The sequence below is a fragment of the Limulus polyphemus genome, unplaced genomic scaffold (genome assembly GCF_000517525.1).
Source record: "Limulus polyphemus unplaced genomic scaffold, Limulus_polyphemus-2.1.2 Scaffold889, whole genome shotgun sequence".
NCBI lineage: Eukaryota > Metazoa > Arthropoda > Merostomata > Xiphosura > Limulidae > Limulus > Limulus polyphemus.
In genome coordinates, this window is record NW_013666499.1 from 212498 (window position 1) to 227758 (window position 15261).

Sequence of the window (15261 nt, forward strand, 5' to 3'; positions counted from 1 at the left end):
ATCAACGTAGGCCGGTAAGCCAATCACTGATTGTCATGACCTTAAGCCAATCAGGAAATGCCACAGACCTACTGAAGGATGTATAGATTGTATAGGAATTCTTTTTGGCGGCAAAGGACAGGTTTATGTGTTTTAATAAAGGTGGCTTCCAAAATATAGAGATGAAAGGTTGACAGACCATTTGATTGATGACGTTTTCTGGATACCCATTTTTTAGTTAAATAGTATTGTCTTCAATTAGAAATCTAGTTTAGATTTTGAACAGATAACTAGAGCACGATGGACTAAAGTAGCAATAAGGTTCATTTTGTGACTTTTAAGACTGAAAAAATCCCATTGTGTGTACTGTCCTGTAAAGGTAGGTTTTCTGTATATACTGGTGAGAAAATGAAAATCATCTTTTTCAACTAAGATGTCTAGGAACGGTAAAGAGTTATGTTGTTCCTTTTTGAAAGTAAATTTGAGAGCTGAGTGCAACGAGTTTAGGTCTTATAAGAAACACTCACATTCCTGTTCAGTTTTAAAAATGGCAAACGTGTCATCTACATAGCAGAAGTAAACAGCAGGCCTGGTAACTTTGTTGAATAGATACTTTGTATGGTGGTGAAGTTCAGTGCCCTCCAATACCTAAGGACCTGTTTATTGAACTTATAAATACTGCGACACGTTCGGTGGAAATCAGCTTTAATTTTCATTGGTTTCCACGAAAAAGAACTATTCAACAAAGTTACCATAAACAAAACAGACAGGTAAACATGTCTGTGTCATCTGCTTATGTTGCTTTATGGTATTTTTGGATAAAACTGAGTTGAACATTCAAGCAATTGGATATGTCCACTTAACTCTCTCAAAAGGGCTCAGTCCATTTGACCTCTTTGTACTTGTTTAAAGTCTTTATAGATTTAATATTTCTAACTTTCAATATAATGTGCATATCTTCACAAAATTTGGCAGTCTTTCAGTTAACTTAATAATTCTTTCACATACAAAAAATCATGTTTTTTAGTGAAGTATTTTTGATAAACTAAAATAAAGATTTGTCCATGAATATATTAAGCATTTGTTTTGAATAGTTTTTGTGCAAAGTAATTTTCATGTTAAGATTAAAATACTTTTCTTCATCTCAAAAACCTCAAATTTCCTAAAAACCCCTAAATACATTTCAAACGTTTTTTTCTTTTCAGTAAAACTTTATATTTTATCAGTTATTTTCTCTACCCTATCTCTATATGGGATCAGTCAATTTGACTGACCTTATAACCACCAAAACAAAAATCTAAATAAATTTAAATTACCCTTTTCTTCTTTTGCGAATAGCTTCAAATTGTAACATGAAACTTACATTTGTTTGTCCTAAGTATCTTTAAGTTTGTAACAGTGTACATCTACTTATAATTAAATTTTGTTCTATTGCCCTTTTGATTGCACTTTGAACTGTGTCTAAATGCTACTTGTGCCATTATAAATTGTAAATCATTCTTGGAACGTGTAGCTCATGTTACGCTATTGAATTACATTATCCATGAGCAACTAGGAGCTGCTCGCTTGTGCAGCATTTTTATTATATTAATAGTTATTTATTTTATCTAATTTAATCTTAACTAACTTAAAAAGATCCCTATTTTTCCATTTTAATTACTTGTATAATAATAAATAAAGAATAAACAGGAAAAACAAGAAATAAAGTAATTAACCAATCTCCTTTTTTCTTCCTGTTGATTATCAATGACAGTTAACTTTTTTATACTAATGGTAGTAATGCACTAAATAATTTTTATTTAATTAAGTAATGCACCAAAGAACATAAACTAATAACATGCCAAATGTAGATAATTTACCCTAATTCTTAAAATGTTTCTGGCTTTCTAACTATGCGACAAGCGCCATTACAAATTCATCCAGGCTAGTTGTCAACTTTCTCACAGCAATTAAGCTTGTACTCTGAGTGAAATTGATGCTTATCTATTCAGAACATACCATTATACAATATGTCATTTGATAGATGAAAACCTTGACTTTCTATTGGTTATAGATAATATATAATTAAATGTAAGAGAGAGAAAGTCCAGAAAGAGAGGATGTGAGAGGTGGGTGTGGCAGGAGGGGGTCTGATAGCTCTGTAACCAAACAAAATTGAAGGCTATAAAAATTATGGTTTGTCTGTGCAATGCCAATTTTATAGGGAGTAATTTACGTTTAATTTCATACTTTTTGAAGGGGTGGTAGATAAAATAGAGAATATACCTAGAGAAAATGCATCATGTGTGTCACACTATGGGGAAATTCAGGGTTTTTTAAAATATTGCCTTATAGAATTAAGAACTTAAAACTTGCATACTATTAAAATATGGATTATTAGCTAATAATTTATGCTATTATAATTAGTATTACACAAACAAAAAGTAGTTTAATAAAATTTTGAATCTAAGACACTAAAACTTTGCCTCATGCGTAGTAAAGGATACCCATGGTGATAGGGTTAGCTGAAGATTCAGTCAAGATATTGATAACGAAATAATGCTAAATCTCTTGTTAACTGAGTTGTGATGTGAAATGGAATAATGAGATTAGACACAAAGTGAAATGGAAAATAAATAATCTATAATACATCAGTAAATACATAGTGTGTATTCTTGCTGCTACTTAATGGGACTGTCATTTTTACTGGATTTTTGTCAGCTGCTTCTCCTTTAAGATATTATTCAAGACTGACTAAATTTAACATTCTTTAGTTAACAAGAAATGTCACTTTCGTTACCCATATGATTGGTCATTCTGATTACAACAATAGAGGAGGCTGTAACCTCTAGATATCACGTGAATGACCATAGAAAGACATGACTGTCAATAACCATGTACAACGTGCAATATAATAGCAGTATCATTCCTTTCAATCACATGTTATGTCAAATCTGTACATTTACAGAATAAAGAATAGGTTCAGAATAAATACTATAATATTATGAGAACATAGAAATGCATGGTATGTTCATATATATCGCAGTCATTCTTAAGGGATTAAACATGTTTCAGTTACCTGGTTAACTGAACATATAGAAATTTCTGAACATTAATAATGTTTGTTTTTCTGTTTCCTGATCATTTTGCTTCTCTTTACAGGATGGCATATTTTATTTTCATTATGTTATTTCTTTGAAAAGGTATTTAACTGTGTTATTTCCAAAGTAATATGTACTTAATAAGATAGTGTTTTTCTTTCTTTAAAAGTATAGCCAGAGAGTCAATGACCACCTAATATCATCATTGCAATTGAACAGTACAATTTCTTTCATGGAACATAAGAAGGTTATATGGGGTTTCCTTTTCTTTGTTACACATTGTGTTCAGATAGTACATGATATATGGCTTTTTAACCAGAAATATTAAGCTAAGTATCAATTTTAATAAAAAAATAATAATAATAAAGAATAAATTGACACATCTAAATAAAAACTTTTTATAATATTATTTTGAGCAGAGTTTTGAGTAGAAGCCCTTCATTAGGCAGTAAAGACTGTATTACCATGTAACATGTTTTTACTGTATGACTAAGGGCATCTGCCGCAAAACGTTGCACAAAATAAAACCATAAAAGTTTCTATTTAGACATGTCAATTTATTATTTATTAACTTTTAAGTTTTTCTTCTCACATCTTGAGAAACAACATTCTTTCAATAGTTCATTTAAGTATCAACTTTACTTTTGATATGATGCACATACAAGTTGGGTGGGTTTTACTAGAATAACATCTCCTTTGTAAATATCTTAATGCTCTTATACATTGCTACCTGTTGAAAGCAGACTTTAATTTTATACAACCATTTTTTGTTTTTGTAATCATTGATCTTTTTAAATCCTATGTTCTAAAAGTGAAGTGAAACTTAAAGTTCAAAGTTTCATGTTATAAGGTATTCTGACTTTGTCTTTGTCTGTAGCATATTTTCAAATTCCTTTCACTTTGTCAGTAAGCATATATTAATATGTAATATAAATATCAAGCTATTGCTAATAATTTATGAAATATAGATTATAAGTCATTCTAATAGTACATGTATGATCAGTTTTACACTATGTATGAAACTACTTTAGTAATACAGTATTTTAAAGACAAAATATTTTGCAGAATATTTATTAGAAGAGTATATGATGATAAAAATAAATAATAACATACTTAAATTCAAACATTTATATTCTATTAAAAACTTAGTTGTCAAAATGTCAAGTGATTTTTCATTGAAGAAACATCTAGTTAGATCAAATCTGAGATTGCTGTTATAGTATTTGTTTCACATTCAGTAAGAAGAAAATGTAATAAGAAGCTTATTTACTACATCTCAGCAGGATAAATACTTAGTTTATATCTGTTACATTTCTAAAGAAAGATTTGATATATTTTAGTCAGTAGGTGTAATAAGGAATATTTTAAGAAGTTAACATGTATACTCTTTACATCTCATTCATGGCTGCTTAAAGCAATACTTTTACCTAAAATGTACTATTATGTGAAATACATGAATATCAGTTTGTAATTTCCTAGTACTCCCTACTATACTGTAGGATTTCCTGGTATTGTTTTCATAAGTGTGGTATTTGAAGAATGAATGTAGCAAACAGTTACCTGACCTTTGCAATAACTTAAGATTTATAGATCTAGTACACCAAAAAACAAGTTTGCTGAATAAAAACAGACACATTATTGACTGAAGAAGGTAAAAATAAAAGAATGGCTAACTTGTGAATGGGAGTCTACTGCATTATTGAATTAAGATAAAATAAAAAGTGTAAAATGTATTTAAATGAAAAATGCAGAATAAAGTGAAGATGTATTTGACAAAAGACAAATTAAAATATATTTCTTGGATAGTGAAGGTGAATAAATTGAAACTATGAAACAATGACATTACTTTCAGAGTTAATTCTAGCTCATTACAGGCTAAGAAATGAATCTGTTTGAAACACCAAAATTACATTCACAATTCACCTTCTCCCTGTAGCTGACCAACCAAAAAATTGGATCATAATAGTATATGGAAACATCTCTGCTCCATGTGACAGCCACAAAATAAAGTGGGATATACCTATCCTACAAAACAGTAGATAGCTTCCATGACCCAACCCTGCTCCAGAAAGTAACGATTGTGAATATGAAATATATACTAGAAGAGAGTGTGATATGTAGTATTTGTGTATCACTGATCATAGCGATGCTCCAGATATTATTCAAACACATAATTTAAAATACAATTCAGGTCGTCATATAATCCATCACATAAATACATGTATCAGCCTACTATCAGACAAGGTTTGAATGTATACATATACACAACCACTGAGGATCAATAAACAAGGGAATAGCAGAAACATTTAAATTACAACTGATATACCTTGCTACAGCTGCAGAACAGTGAGTCTTCTGAAAAAATATTCAGTCTGCTAAATGAAACTGCATTTTTGGTAACAGCAAACATCATTCTTCTTACTATAAATGTTTCATAAATAAATGGTAGTGTTAAAGGACACTACTTGAGATTCAACATTTTCTTGAATTTTAAAGATTTTGAAGGAAAATAATTTGTATTTCAGAATATAGAAGAAACTAGTAGCACTGGATGGGTTGATCTTCATGATACCATCATTGTTAGTAAGGATAAGAAATCTTACTTTGTACGTCTGCCAGTGAATGATGGTACCAATGGAAAGTTTCGCCACATAGTAAAGGTGGACATATTGGTAAGTTATGTATGATACAATAATCTTTTTTTTCATTTTGGGTATTTGGAGGTACTTGATAATGGGAATATATGGAGTTCATCTCTACCTGCTAGTAATAAATGTACTGTTCAAGTGAACAAAGAAATAGAAAAGATAAGGTAACGGATGTCATTTTATGAGAGACATGACTTTATACATGTAGTTAATATGCAGTTTTGTAAAAATATTTATTCTTTCTAATCTTAAACAACATTTTTAACTAGCCATAAATGTAGTATTTTTTTTAAACAGATTTCAACTGCAAAGTTTCATGATTTGAGAGAAAGAGAGAGATGCTTATGGTAGTATTATAATAATCATTGTACCAGTAATAAAAATACATTTTGTAAATGTAAACTGATATAGGAGTGGCTGTGCCAAGAAGAATGCAAACAAGAATATAGGGATGATACAGTTATACATAGATCATCTCTGCATGACTTTCAGTATTCAAATTTAATGCTATGGGGTAAAATGAATGAATACAAAATGGTTAGGAGTTTGGTCAATTTGACCGACCTCGTAGTGAGAGTCTGTAATAACCAAGACATGTTTTCCCTCAACTTGCTTTTCCTTGTACGTAAATCCTAGGCTCTTAGTTACACTACATTTATGCATACACTGACATGACCATGATATTATGATAAACAAACTGCACAAAAGCAGTCAGGATTATTCAACTTTCAACTGCAAAATGTAAGTAGATGTATCTTACAATGTGTTTAGATTGGTCGCTTTCTGTCCATCAGCCTTGAATGAAAATGATAAAAACCCTGTAACCCTTTAAAAATGTAGCCATAATTGGGAGCCATTTTGGTACCCATTGCAGTACCATTAACATGAAGGTAATGTTAATTATTGAATTTGGAGCTGTTCAGTGTTAAAACAAAGCTGGTAAGATCAATTACTGTTTGAGATTCTGATGAGTTAGAAAGGTTTAATGCAGATTTTACAGTTTCTATTCCTTCATCATGTAGAATATTAGTGTAGAGGGAAGAAACATCCATCCTGCAAAGAAAATTGTTGGGTGGTAATTGTCTGTTAGGATTAATATCTTCTATGATATTAAGAAAGTGAGTAGTATCCTTTATGTAAGAAGGGAGGGTAGAGGGAATACATTTTATGTGTTGGTAAACAAAAGCAGACAGCTTTTCAGTAGCTATGTTTATGTTAGGAATTATGAGTCAGTCAGGATTGTTTGGTTTTTTGGTGAGAGATAAAATCTACTTATCTGGGTATGAAATACTGAAAGATTTCTTTGTTAATTTTATTGTTTTGGAAAAGTTCTTTAAGTTTATCAGTTACGGTCTTAATAAACTTAGTTGTAGGGTCATGTGAGAGTTTCATGTAGAAATTAGTGTCCTCTAGTTTCTGGTTAGCTTCTGTAATATAGTTATCATTGTTAAAAATAACAATAGCCCCACCGTTGTCTGCTGGCTTTATTATGATATTGTTGTTCAACTTAAGATTATTTAAAGCACTTACTTTATTTTGATTAATATTATTATGACATTGCTTGGAAGATTTTAGGGTTTGTATTATGTCAGTTTCTACTGCTTTAATATAACTCTAAATGTGGTCCTCCGTTTGGATGGAGGTGTCCATAAAGACTTTTTTTGAAGTTCATTGTATTTTGATTTTCAATACGGTGGAGTTTGTTGTGAAAAAATTTGCAAAGTCTTAGTTTTCTAGAAAATTCATGCGTATCAGAAAGAAATTTGGGCTCTTTAACATAGCTGTTATTTGGTCAGAAGTTGAGACTTTTACTAAGGAGACTGAGTTCTGCTTCAGAGAGAGTTGTATTAATAATGTTAGAGATATGTGGGGATTTTATGATTTATGAGGTCACTGTTAGTTTCAACAGATTTGTTAGTTTGAGAAGGCTTATGCGTATTAGAGGATGAAGTGTTTTTAAAAAAATTTTAAGCTGTTCATTGTGAAGTAAAGGTATTTTGATAGTTTCTGGTAGATTGCTTGGTTTTATGGTAGTTTCTTTATGATAAAGAAGAAGATTTGAAAGAATGCTGTTAGAAGTGCCATTTGAAATGGTGTTATTGGTAAAAGACTGATTTTTGTTATTCTTTTTAAGAAGGAATGTATCAGCTCTCTTCGAATATTTTTGTAGTTATTCTTTTTCTTCCAGCAAAGGATTGTACAGGTGATATTAATAGGAAATTTCTCTCTCTAGAATATCCACAAAATTTTGACAGAAGACTTTAGTTATATTCATGAGTTCTTAGGAGGTGTTTTCAAAGATTTATTGTCACTTGTCACAGAAATTCTGATCAGTGCTCCTATTGTGATTGGTGCTTTTAATGCGAGAGATTGAGGTATGTTTCAGTTTTTATGTTATACACTAGTGACTTGGCATGTTGATAAAGTCTTGTGCATTTCTCGGTGAGTTTTCTAAATTTCTGAAATAGTTGTTTTCTGCTGTAGTTGAGTGACTCCCTGCTTAGCTCAGGTTGAGTGTTGGCAGATATTGGTGTGAGGACATCATTGTAATCGTGAGATAGAGAGTGGGAAATTTTAAGGGAAGGAAGAGGGGTAGCTGTCTTCTTTAAAGTGTGTATTACACATTGACAAAGTATAAACAGTGCAATGCTGGCCATTGTGAGAGTTGACGCTAATAGATTAAGTACTACTGTTTTTATCATTTTGTTTCAAAACTTATTGAACCTATGTGTTTTTCTGACATCCTTTATGTCCATCAGGGTATTTTTCTTGGAATTTCTTGATTACCAGCAGAAGGTATTGTTTTTGTTTCTCATCATTTGTCAGAATGTTATTATACTCTTCCACTTATGCTTAATTCTGTTAAATGCACTGTTCAGTGTATGTAGGTCATAAATAATAATGCTGAATGAGGAGCTTATGTGCTATCATTAGGCCACTCTTACACATCTTTTTCAAGAAATAGTGTAGATAACTCAGTAACTTCAAGGAATTTGTATGTGTTAGATGTAATAAATTCTTCCAAATTTTTCTCTGTAATCAGCACCGAAGAGTCTAACATTGGACATTTATTTGCTTGCTTCTCCAAAGCCTCGACCATTTTAAACTTTGTGTCAACAAGGATATCGTCATCAAAGAATGAAAGTGCAATGGCATCCTCTGATAAATACTACAAGTGATCCAAAAATTTCTTTAGCAAGAGATGATATCTTCTCATTCCTTTCTTTACAGCTTCTAGAGTTTTTCAATAGTTGAAGATCTTGTCAAGGAGCAGAAACTGAGGCAGTTGTAAAAACTATGCTTTTGCAATCAAACAACAAAAATGTAAATATCTTTCAATCCTTTCTACTCTTTGCTGTTCAATTTAAATTGACTCCTGAACACCAATACTTTGAATGAATAAATGGCTTTGACTATCCATCTGGCATGATGAAGACCTGCTGGAGCTTTGAAAGATATTTCCTTGACAGGTGTTCCTCCAAGGAATATAAATATAAGCTCTAATAATTCTTGATAATTCTCTCGAGGTTGAAACTTTTCTAACTGATCAAATGCAAATGACATTATTTCATGTTTAATGTCAGCAAATTCATCACTTATTACTGTATAATAGCTTTTGTGATCAAGACATGACCATTTACTGTGAAATCGCTTAAAAATTGGGATATCAGGACATTTTGTGATTTGCAGAGAAGTAGATACAACAGACCCAATCATTATCTCTAAAATGTGGTGTTGACCACAACAGTTCTTTCTTTATCTTCTGCTCAAGGACAACACATGGTCCTTTTTGGCCAGTGTTAGATGCTGTTGTAACAAAACATCTTCATTTAATTTTATCACTAATTTCCCAAATCACAGATGCATTGTAAACCTCTGAAGCTGTAGCTTTACTTGTTCCTCCAAAAATCCTAGAAACTGCAGTTGAGCTACTCCCTACTCCTTCACCCAAAACCAATATAGGAAGACAGTCACATTTCTAATTATATCCTCTAATGGCTTTTCATCCCAGTCTACTCTCAGAGGAACTTGTGGCCTAAACTCTCTGCATATTCTCAGCTAGCTTCTTTTGATGTTTCATTCTTTTTCTTTGAACAGATGAATAACTCATACTGGATCATGACCAATGCTTTGAATAGTAGATGTCAATACAAATGTTACCCATTGGTCACTGACCTTAGTTATGTCCAGAAAAGCAGACACTTGTTATTTAATAATATTTTTCACTTTATTGGCCATGCAGATTGACCACTGTTACATGGTGCCTCTTTAGCTACCATTTCAGTCTCAAATGAGGACTCTGAAGAAAATAAGATGCTAATCTTTTCTTTTCACCATTTTTTATTCAACTTTTCTTGTTCAACTGTCTCCTCATAAACACATTTTCTTTATTCAATAGCATGCTCTTTCTTTGCTAGCACTTGGTCAACACCCATCATTTCACCTTGTCTACCTTTTTCACGTTGAGCTACCAAGAATTTTGATCTTCTGCCATTTTGATCATACTTAATGCATAAGCATGAGCAATATCAGATAAGTCTTCTAAATCAGTCTTCCAACTCTTTCCTCTTTTTTCTTCAGAAAAATTGAATGTTTATCTTTATTCTTCTTTAGTTTTGCCCATTCTTTAAAGATACTTTCAACTTTGTTCACTATATGCTTCTTAAGTCTTGATGGTATACAAGCTTTTTCCTATACTACTATAATATCACCAGTAGTGGAATGTGATACTTCTCGAACAACATTTTTATAGTTCATAAATAGGAACAAAACATCCTTTTTTTATGGTAACTTGGTTGAACTGAGAGTGTCTGAAGGCTGGCCCACTAGTCAAATATGTGTTTGCTTTCTTGTGGTGGGTCCTGCATCTGAAGCTGCCATTATTCCTGAAAGAAGAAAATATTATATTTAAATAACACATTAAAATTTAAAAAATAATATGCTACTAGAATTTATAAAGTTGGTGTCATTATGCTTTGCAACAAAAAAATAATAATTTACAATTGCTTGATAAGACTGAACAAAAATAGACCATGTAACAAATGATAAGCCTAACAATAAACAAACATTTTTTTCATAAAATTTTGTATAAGAATATCACAGTAACCCCTAAACTTGCACAATAGCACACTTCCAGCATGTTGTGTGAAGAAAATTTAACTGTAACCTTGGAAATGCAGGAAATTTAACCTACCTCGACATTGGAGTGAAAGAAAAACATCCTCACTCAACAAAAGCTGGCACTGTACTGAGAGCTTGAGCCTGTGGCTCAAGTATTCATAACTCCTGCCTTAGCTAGAAACATCTTCTATAGTAGGAACCTTTAAATGTGATCTAAATACAATGAAATTTCTCTCAAAATACTTTTTTATTAAGAGAAACAAAATAATGGGGTGCCTTTCTGAAAAATCTAGATTTGAAATATTTAAATCACCCTAATATTTATGGAATGTAGTGATCAGCATTATAGTAATTACTGTTGCCAGTGTTGGACAATAACAATTACTTATTATAGCCTACTAATATACTTAAGAATATAAAATAACTAATAATAATTAGTAGTTAAAACAATCTGGTTAAAACAATAACAATGATTATAAACTAATAAAACTAACCATAAATATAATAAATAATATACTTTTTAAATAGCAGTAATACTGGAACAACAGCAGAGGAATGAAGTATTGCACTTGTATTCCTGCTGAAACATATTTTATGCTGTTGAAGGATGTTTTAGTTGAGTTGTGAACTTGTAGTGAGTGCTGTCACACTAATCAAGGATTTCTTTGATATATATTATCTGTTAGTTGTCTTTAAGCTGTCAGAGTGGGAGGTTATGTGCAACACTGTGCCATATGAAAGTAGCAGCAGTGTGATCAATACGTCATGTAATTTGTGGCCATATCTTGACAAATACTTACTGGAAGAAGTAGTGGTAACAATTTATCATACAAATGCTTGCTCTGCTTGTCTTTAAAGAGAATGTTTAGTGCAAACAATAAATATACAAGTAGCTTAAAAAAAATACAAAAAATGTGTCCATAAAACATTTTTCTGTTGCTAAGAAAATTCAGTCTACACTGAAACAGAATGTGGCACTAAACAAACAAACAGTGAAAGCAAATGAAGATAATGACAAGAATTCTAAAGTTGATCATCAGGAGAAAAAACAACAGCTTCTAATGTTTGGGCTACTTATTGATAGGCTACTTATTAGTTATTTAAGTGATTTATATACCCTTTTCTTGTACTGTGTAAGTCATATGTTGCTCTTACTTTGAATATTATAAAGAAAAATAAAAGTAGCTCCTTTAATTGCTATTCTAAAACCTCTCAATGTATAATGCATTTTTTTTTCTTCACTTCATTGCTTGTAGCTCAGTTCTGTATACGTATATATATAATATAATACACAATGTATGCAGTGAATGTTTTATATACAGAATACAGGTATCTATTTGAAAAATAATGAGTAACAAGTCATTACTTATTACATTTTTAAATAAGTAAGTAAGTAATGTTTTGGGTAATGACACTACTATTTTTAGCAGTTAATGGCCAAAATAACTCCATTACTTATTTCTAGTAACATGCTCAACACTGGTAGTAATCATCACTTTTTTTGTGTTATATTCTTAATTTGACTTGAAGTAATAAACTCACCACAAACTTGACTGTGATTTAGTGTCAGTTTTTGGTAAGTGAACTGTATTTTGTATGAAGACTGTAACTATTATTGATTGTAATTATATGAAAATAATTTTGATGGACAGGTGAAGTCACATTTATCAAAGGTGGGTTCTGATTAATATACTTTACTTGGTTCTCACTTTGATTTTTTTGTATTATAATGATTTTTAGATACTAACTTAGGTCACTTAGGAATGAAATTTGGAATATGTTTATTATCACACTGAGTTTACTATTCAAATTATTTTAAAATGTCAACTATGACTGATGATGAATGAATTTTCTGTATAAAAGAGAGAGTGCTTAACAAGTGATACAAGTCACTATTAAATGAAATCACTCTCCTGTAAAATTATTACTTAAATTATAGAAAACACTTATCTATTTTTGTTGGCTTCTGTTATTCTTAGCTTTGAATTTCTTCATTTGCACTATACTCTTTCATTGACAACTGGTAATGGTAATGTACACTTACTTACCCTTGTACATGAAAAGTGACCTATACATTACTGTCAGTATAAATAGCTACTCAATTCAGTGAAAAGTAATATGTGTATTTACTTGATTAATAGAGGCACTTTATTTCTGTATAATATTTCTCATAACCATTTTAGGATCTTTAGAATATAGTCTTAAGATTTCTAGTGTTCAATGTATTCTGAGATGAATTTCATTATAACTGCTATAATTAACATATTTGTATTTGTAAAATGTCAGATAACTTATATTAATGAATAAGTGATTTTAGGAATGCATTTTTAAAAAAATGTGAAGATTCTGAAATCCTTGTATGGTGAGTTTTTTTTACAGTTAAGATTTCTTCATTGTAAATTCACTCTTAAAGAAAAGGTATAAAACAATACCAATGCTATTTTATAATGAGAAAGGTATTTGTCAGAAGTGAATAAATATAGCTGTAAGTGATTGAATTAGATGTTTGTTTAGATGGCTCCCTATATTTGTCTTTGACCTCTGTTAAAATTAGAGAAAACGGAAGACATCATTAACACATGGGAGCTATGACGTTACAAGAATTCTTGCTCATCAACAAGAAACAAACACAGTGTAAGTTTTGCAGTAATAATTCTGGTAATAGTAATCTTGTTTAATGTAATATAAACATTATGACAGTTCAGCAAGATGTTAGTGTTCTCTCTTTCTCTTTCTCTCTCTCTCTCTATATATATATATATATACACACACACACATAAACATATAAACATTATATCAAGGTTCCTATATATAAACATTGTTGTAGCTCATTAGGCTATCATAGTGTTCTTATATATGAACATTACAGCAGTTCATTAGGCTGTCACATTGTTCCATATATATATATAAACAATGTAACTGTTCATTAGGATATCAGTGTACCTATATATAAACATTACAGCAGTTAATTAGAATATTACAGTATTCCTATATATAACATTACAGCAGTTCATTAGGATATTAGAGCTCCTATATTTATAAGCATTATAGCAGTTCATTAAGATATCAGTGTTCCTGTATATAACATTACAGCAGTTCATCAGGATATTATTGTTCGTATATATAAGGAAGGTTGTAGCACTGCTTATGTACGGATGGCTCGGATTGTTAATCGAAAAGGAATTTTAAATATCTCCTCAATAGGTCAGCTGAACTATATAATAGTATACAGTGTTTCCTTTTATAACAATATCTATCTAATGACTGAGTCACAAGATCTAGGAATGTTTGTAAATATCATAGCAAATAGTTTGAATTTCTTCTTTTTTCTTTCTTCTTTTTTACTACATGATAACTCAAAAACCAAACAATGATGTCAACCAAATTCACTGAGGTGACATAGTTTTGATAAGTATTATTAATTAGTGGTAAAGTTGAAAAATTATAATTCTAGTGTAAAGGATTTTATCATTAAACCTTGAAGCTAGCTTTCTTATACAAATTTGGTGTTCCTTTAAAAAGCTTAAGTATAGGGTGAAACATGAACTACCAGCTAATAATAGATAAACAATAAATATTACAGTTAAAACCTCATTTTATTTAGAACTTGGTTATAAATACAACCTTCCTATGTCTATTGAAACATTGCATTAAAAAAAAAGTAAAGAAAAAACTTTTCAAAAAAGGAAGTATATGTAGAGATGGCTCATTTCAATCCTTAAAAACAATGCAAACAAGATAGTAGGGATGCAATTTTCATCATCCTTATATACTGGCATGGGCAAGAATTAACACATAGCAATATACATATATAACTGTTCAACTACAATTGAATTTAACTTATCCTCTTTTTGTCAGTGAACATTCTACTACACTTTGTGCCTGTGCTATTATGTAGGGATGATGCAAGTGTAATCCCTACTATCTTGTTTGCATTGCTTTTGAAAGATTGATATTAGCCATTGTACATTTGTTTCCTTTTTTGAAACGTATTTTCTTTACTTGTAAACATCAAAGCAATTCATAAGGGTATAAGAGTTCTTATATATAACATTATAGCAGTTCATTAGAATATCAGTGTTCCTATACATAAATATTATAGAAGTTCATTAGAATATCAGTATTTCTATGCATGAGCATTATAATAGCTCATTAATATATCAGTGGTCCTATATATAAACATTATAGCAGTACATTAGGATATCAGTGTTCCTGTATATAACATTATAGCAGTTCATTAGGATATTAGAGCTTCTATATATAAACATTATAGCATTTCATAAAGATATCAGTGTTCCCAAAGTAAAGTTAAAAAATTATAATTCTAGTGTAAATGATTTTATCCTTTTTTAAACCTTGAATCTAGCTTTCTTATACAAATTTGGTGTTTCTTTATAAACCTTAAATGCAATATGAAACAGGAATTACCAGCC

General features: G+C 30.5%; 1 protein-coding gene across 1 annotated transcript in view; it reads left to right on the forward strand.

Annotated features, from left to right (window-relative positions):
• The window catches only part of LOC106461055 (prolyl endopeptidase FAP-like), a 63109-nt gene that overhangs the window by 21905 nt on the left and 25943 nt on the right, over window positions 1-15261 (forward strand). The window contains exons 8-9 of the mRNA XM_022387893.1: window positions 5585-5731; window positions 13383-13462. Coding sequence (XP_022243601.1) covers window positions 5585-5731; window positions 13383-13462 — 227 coding nt within the window. The remainder of the gene's footprint in view (window positions 1-5584; window positions 5732-13382; window positions 13463-15261) is intronic.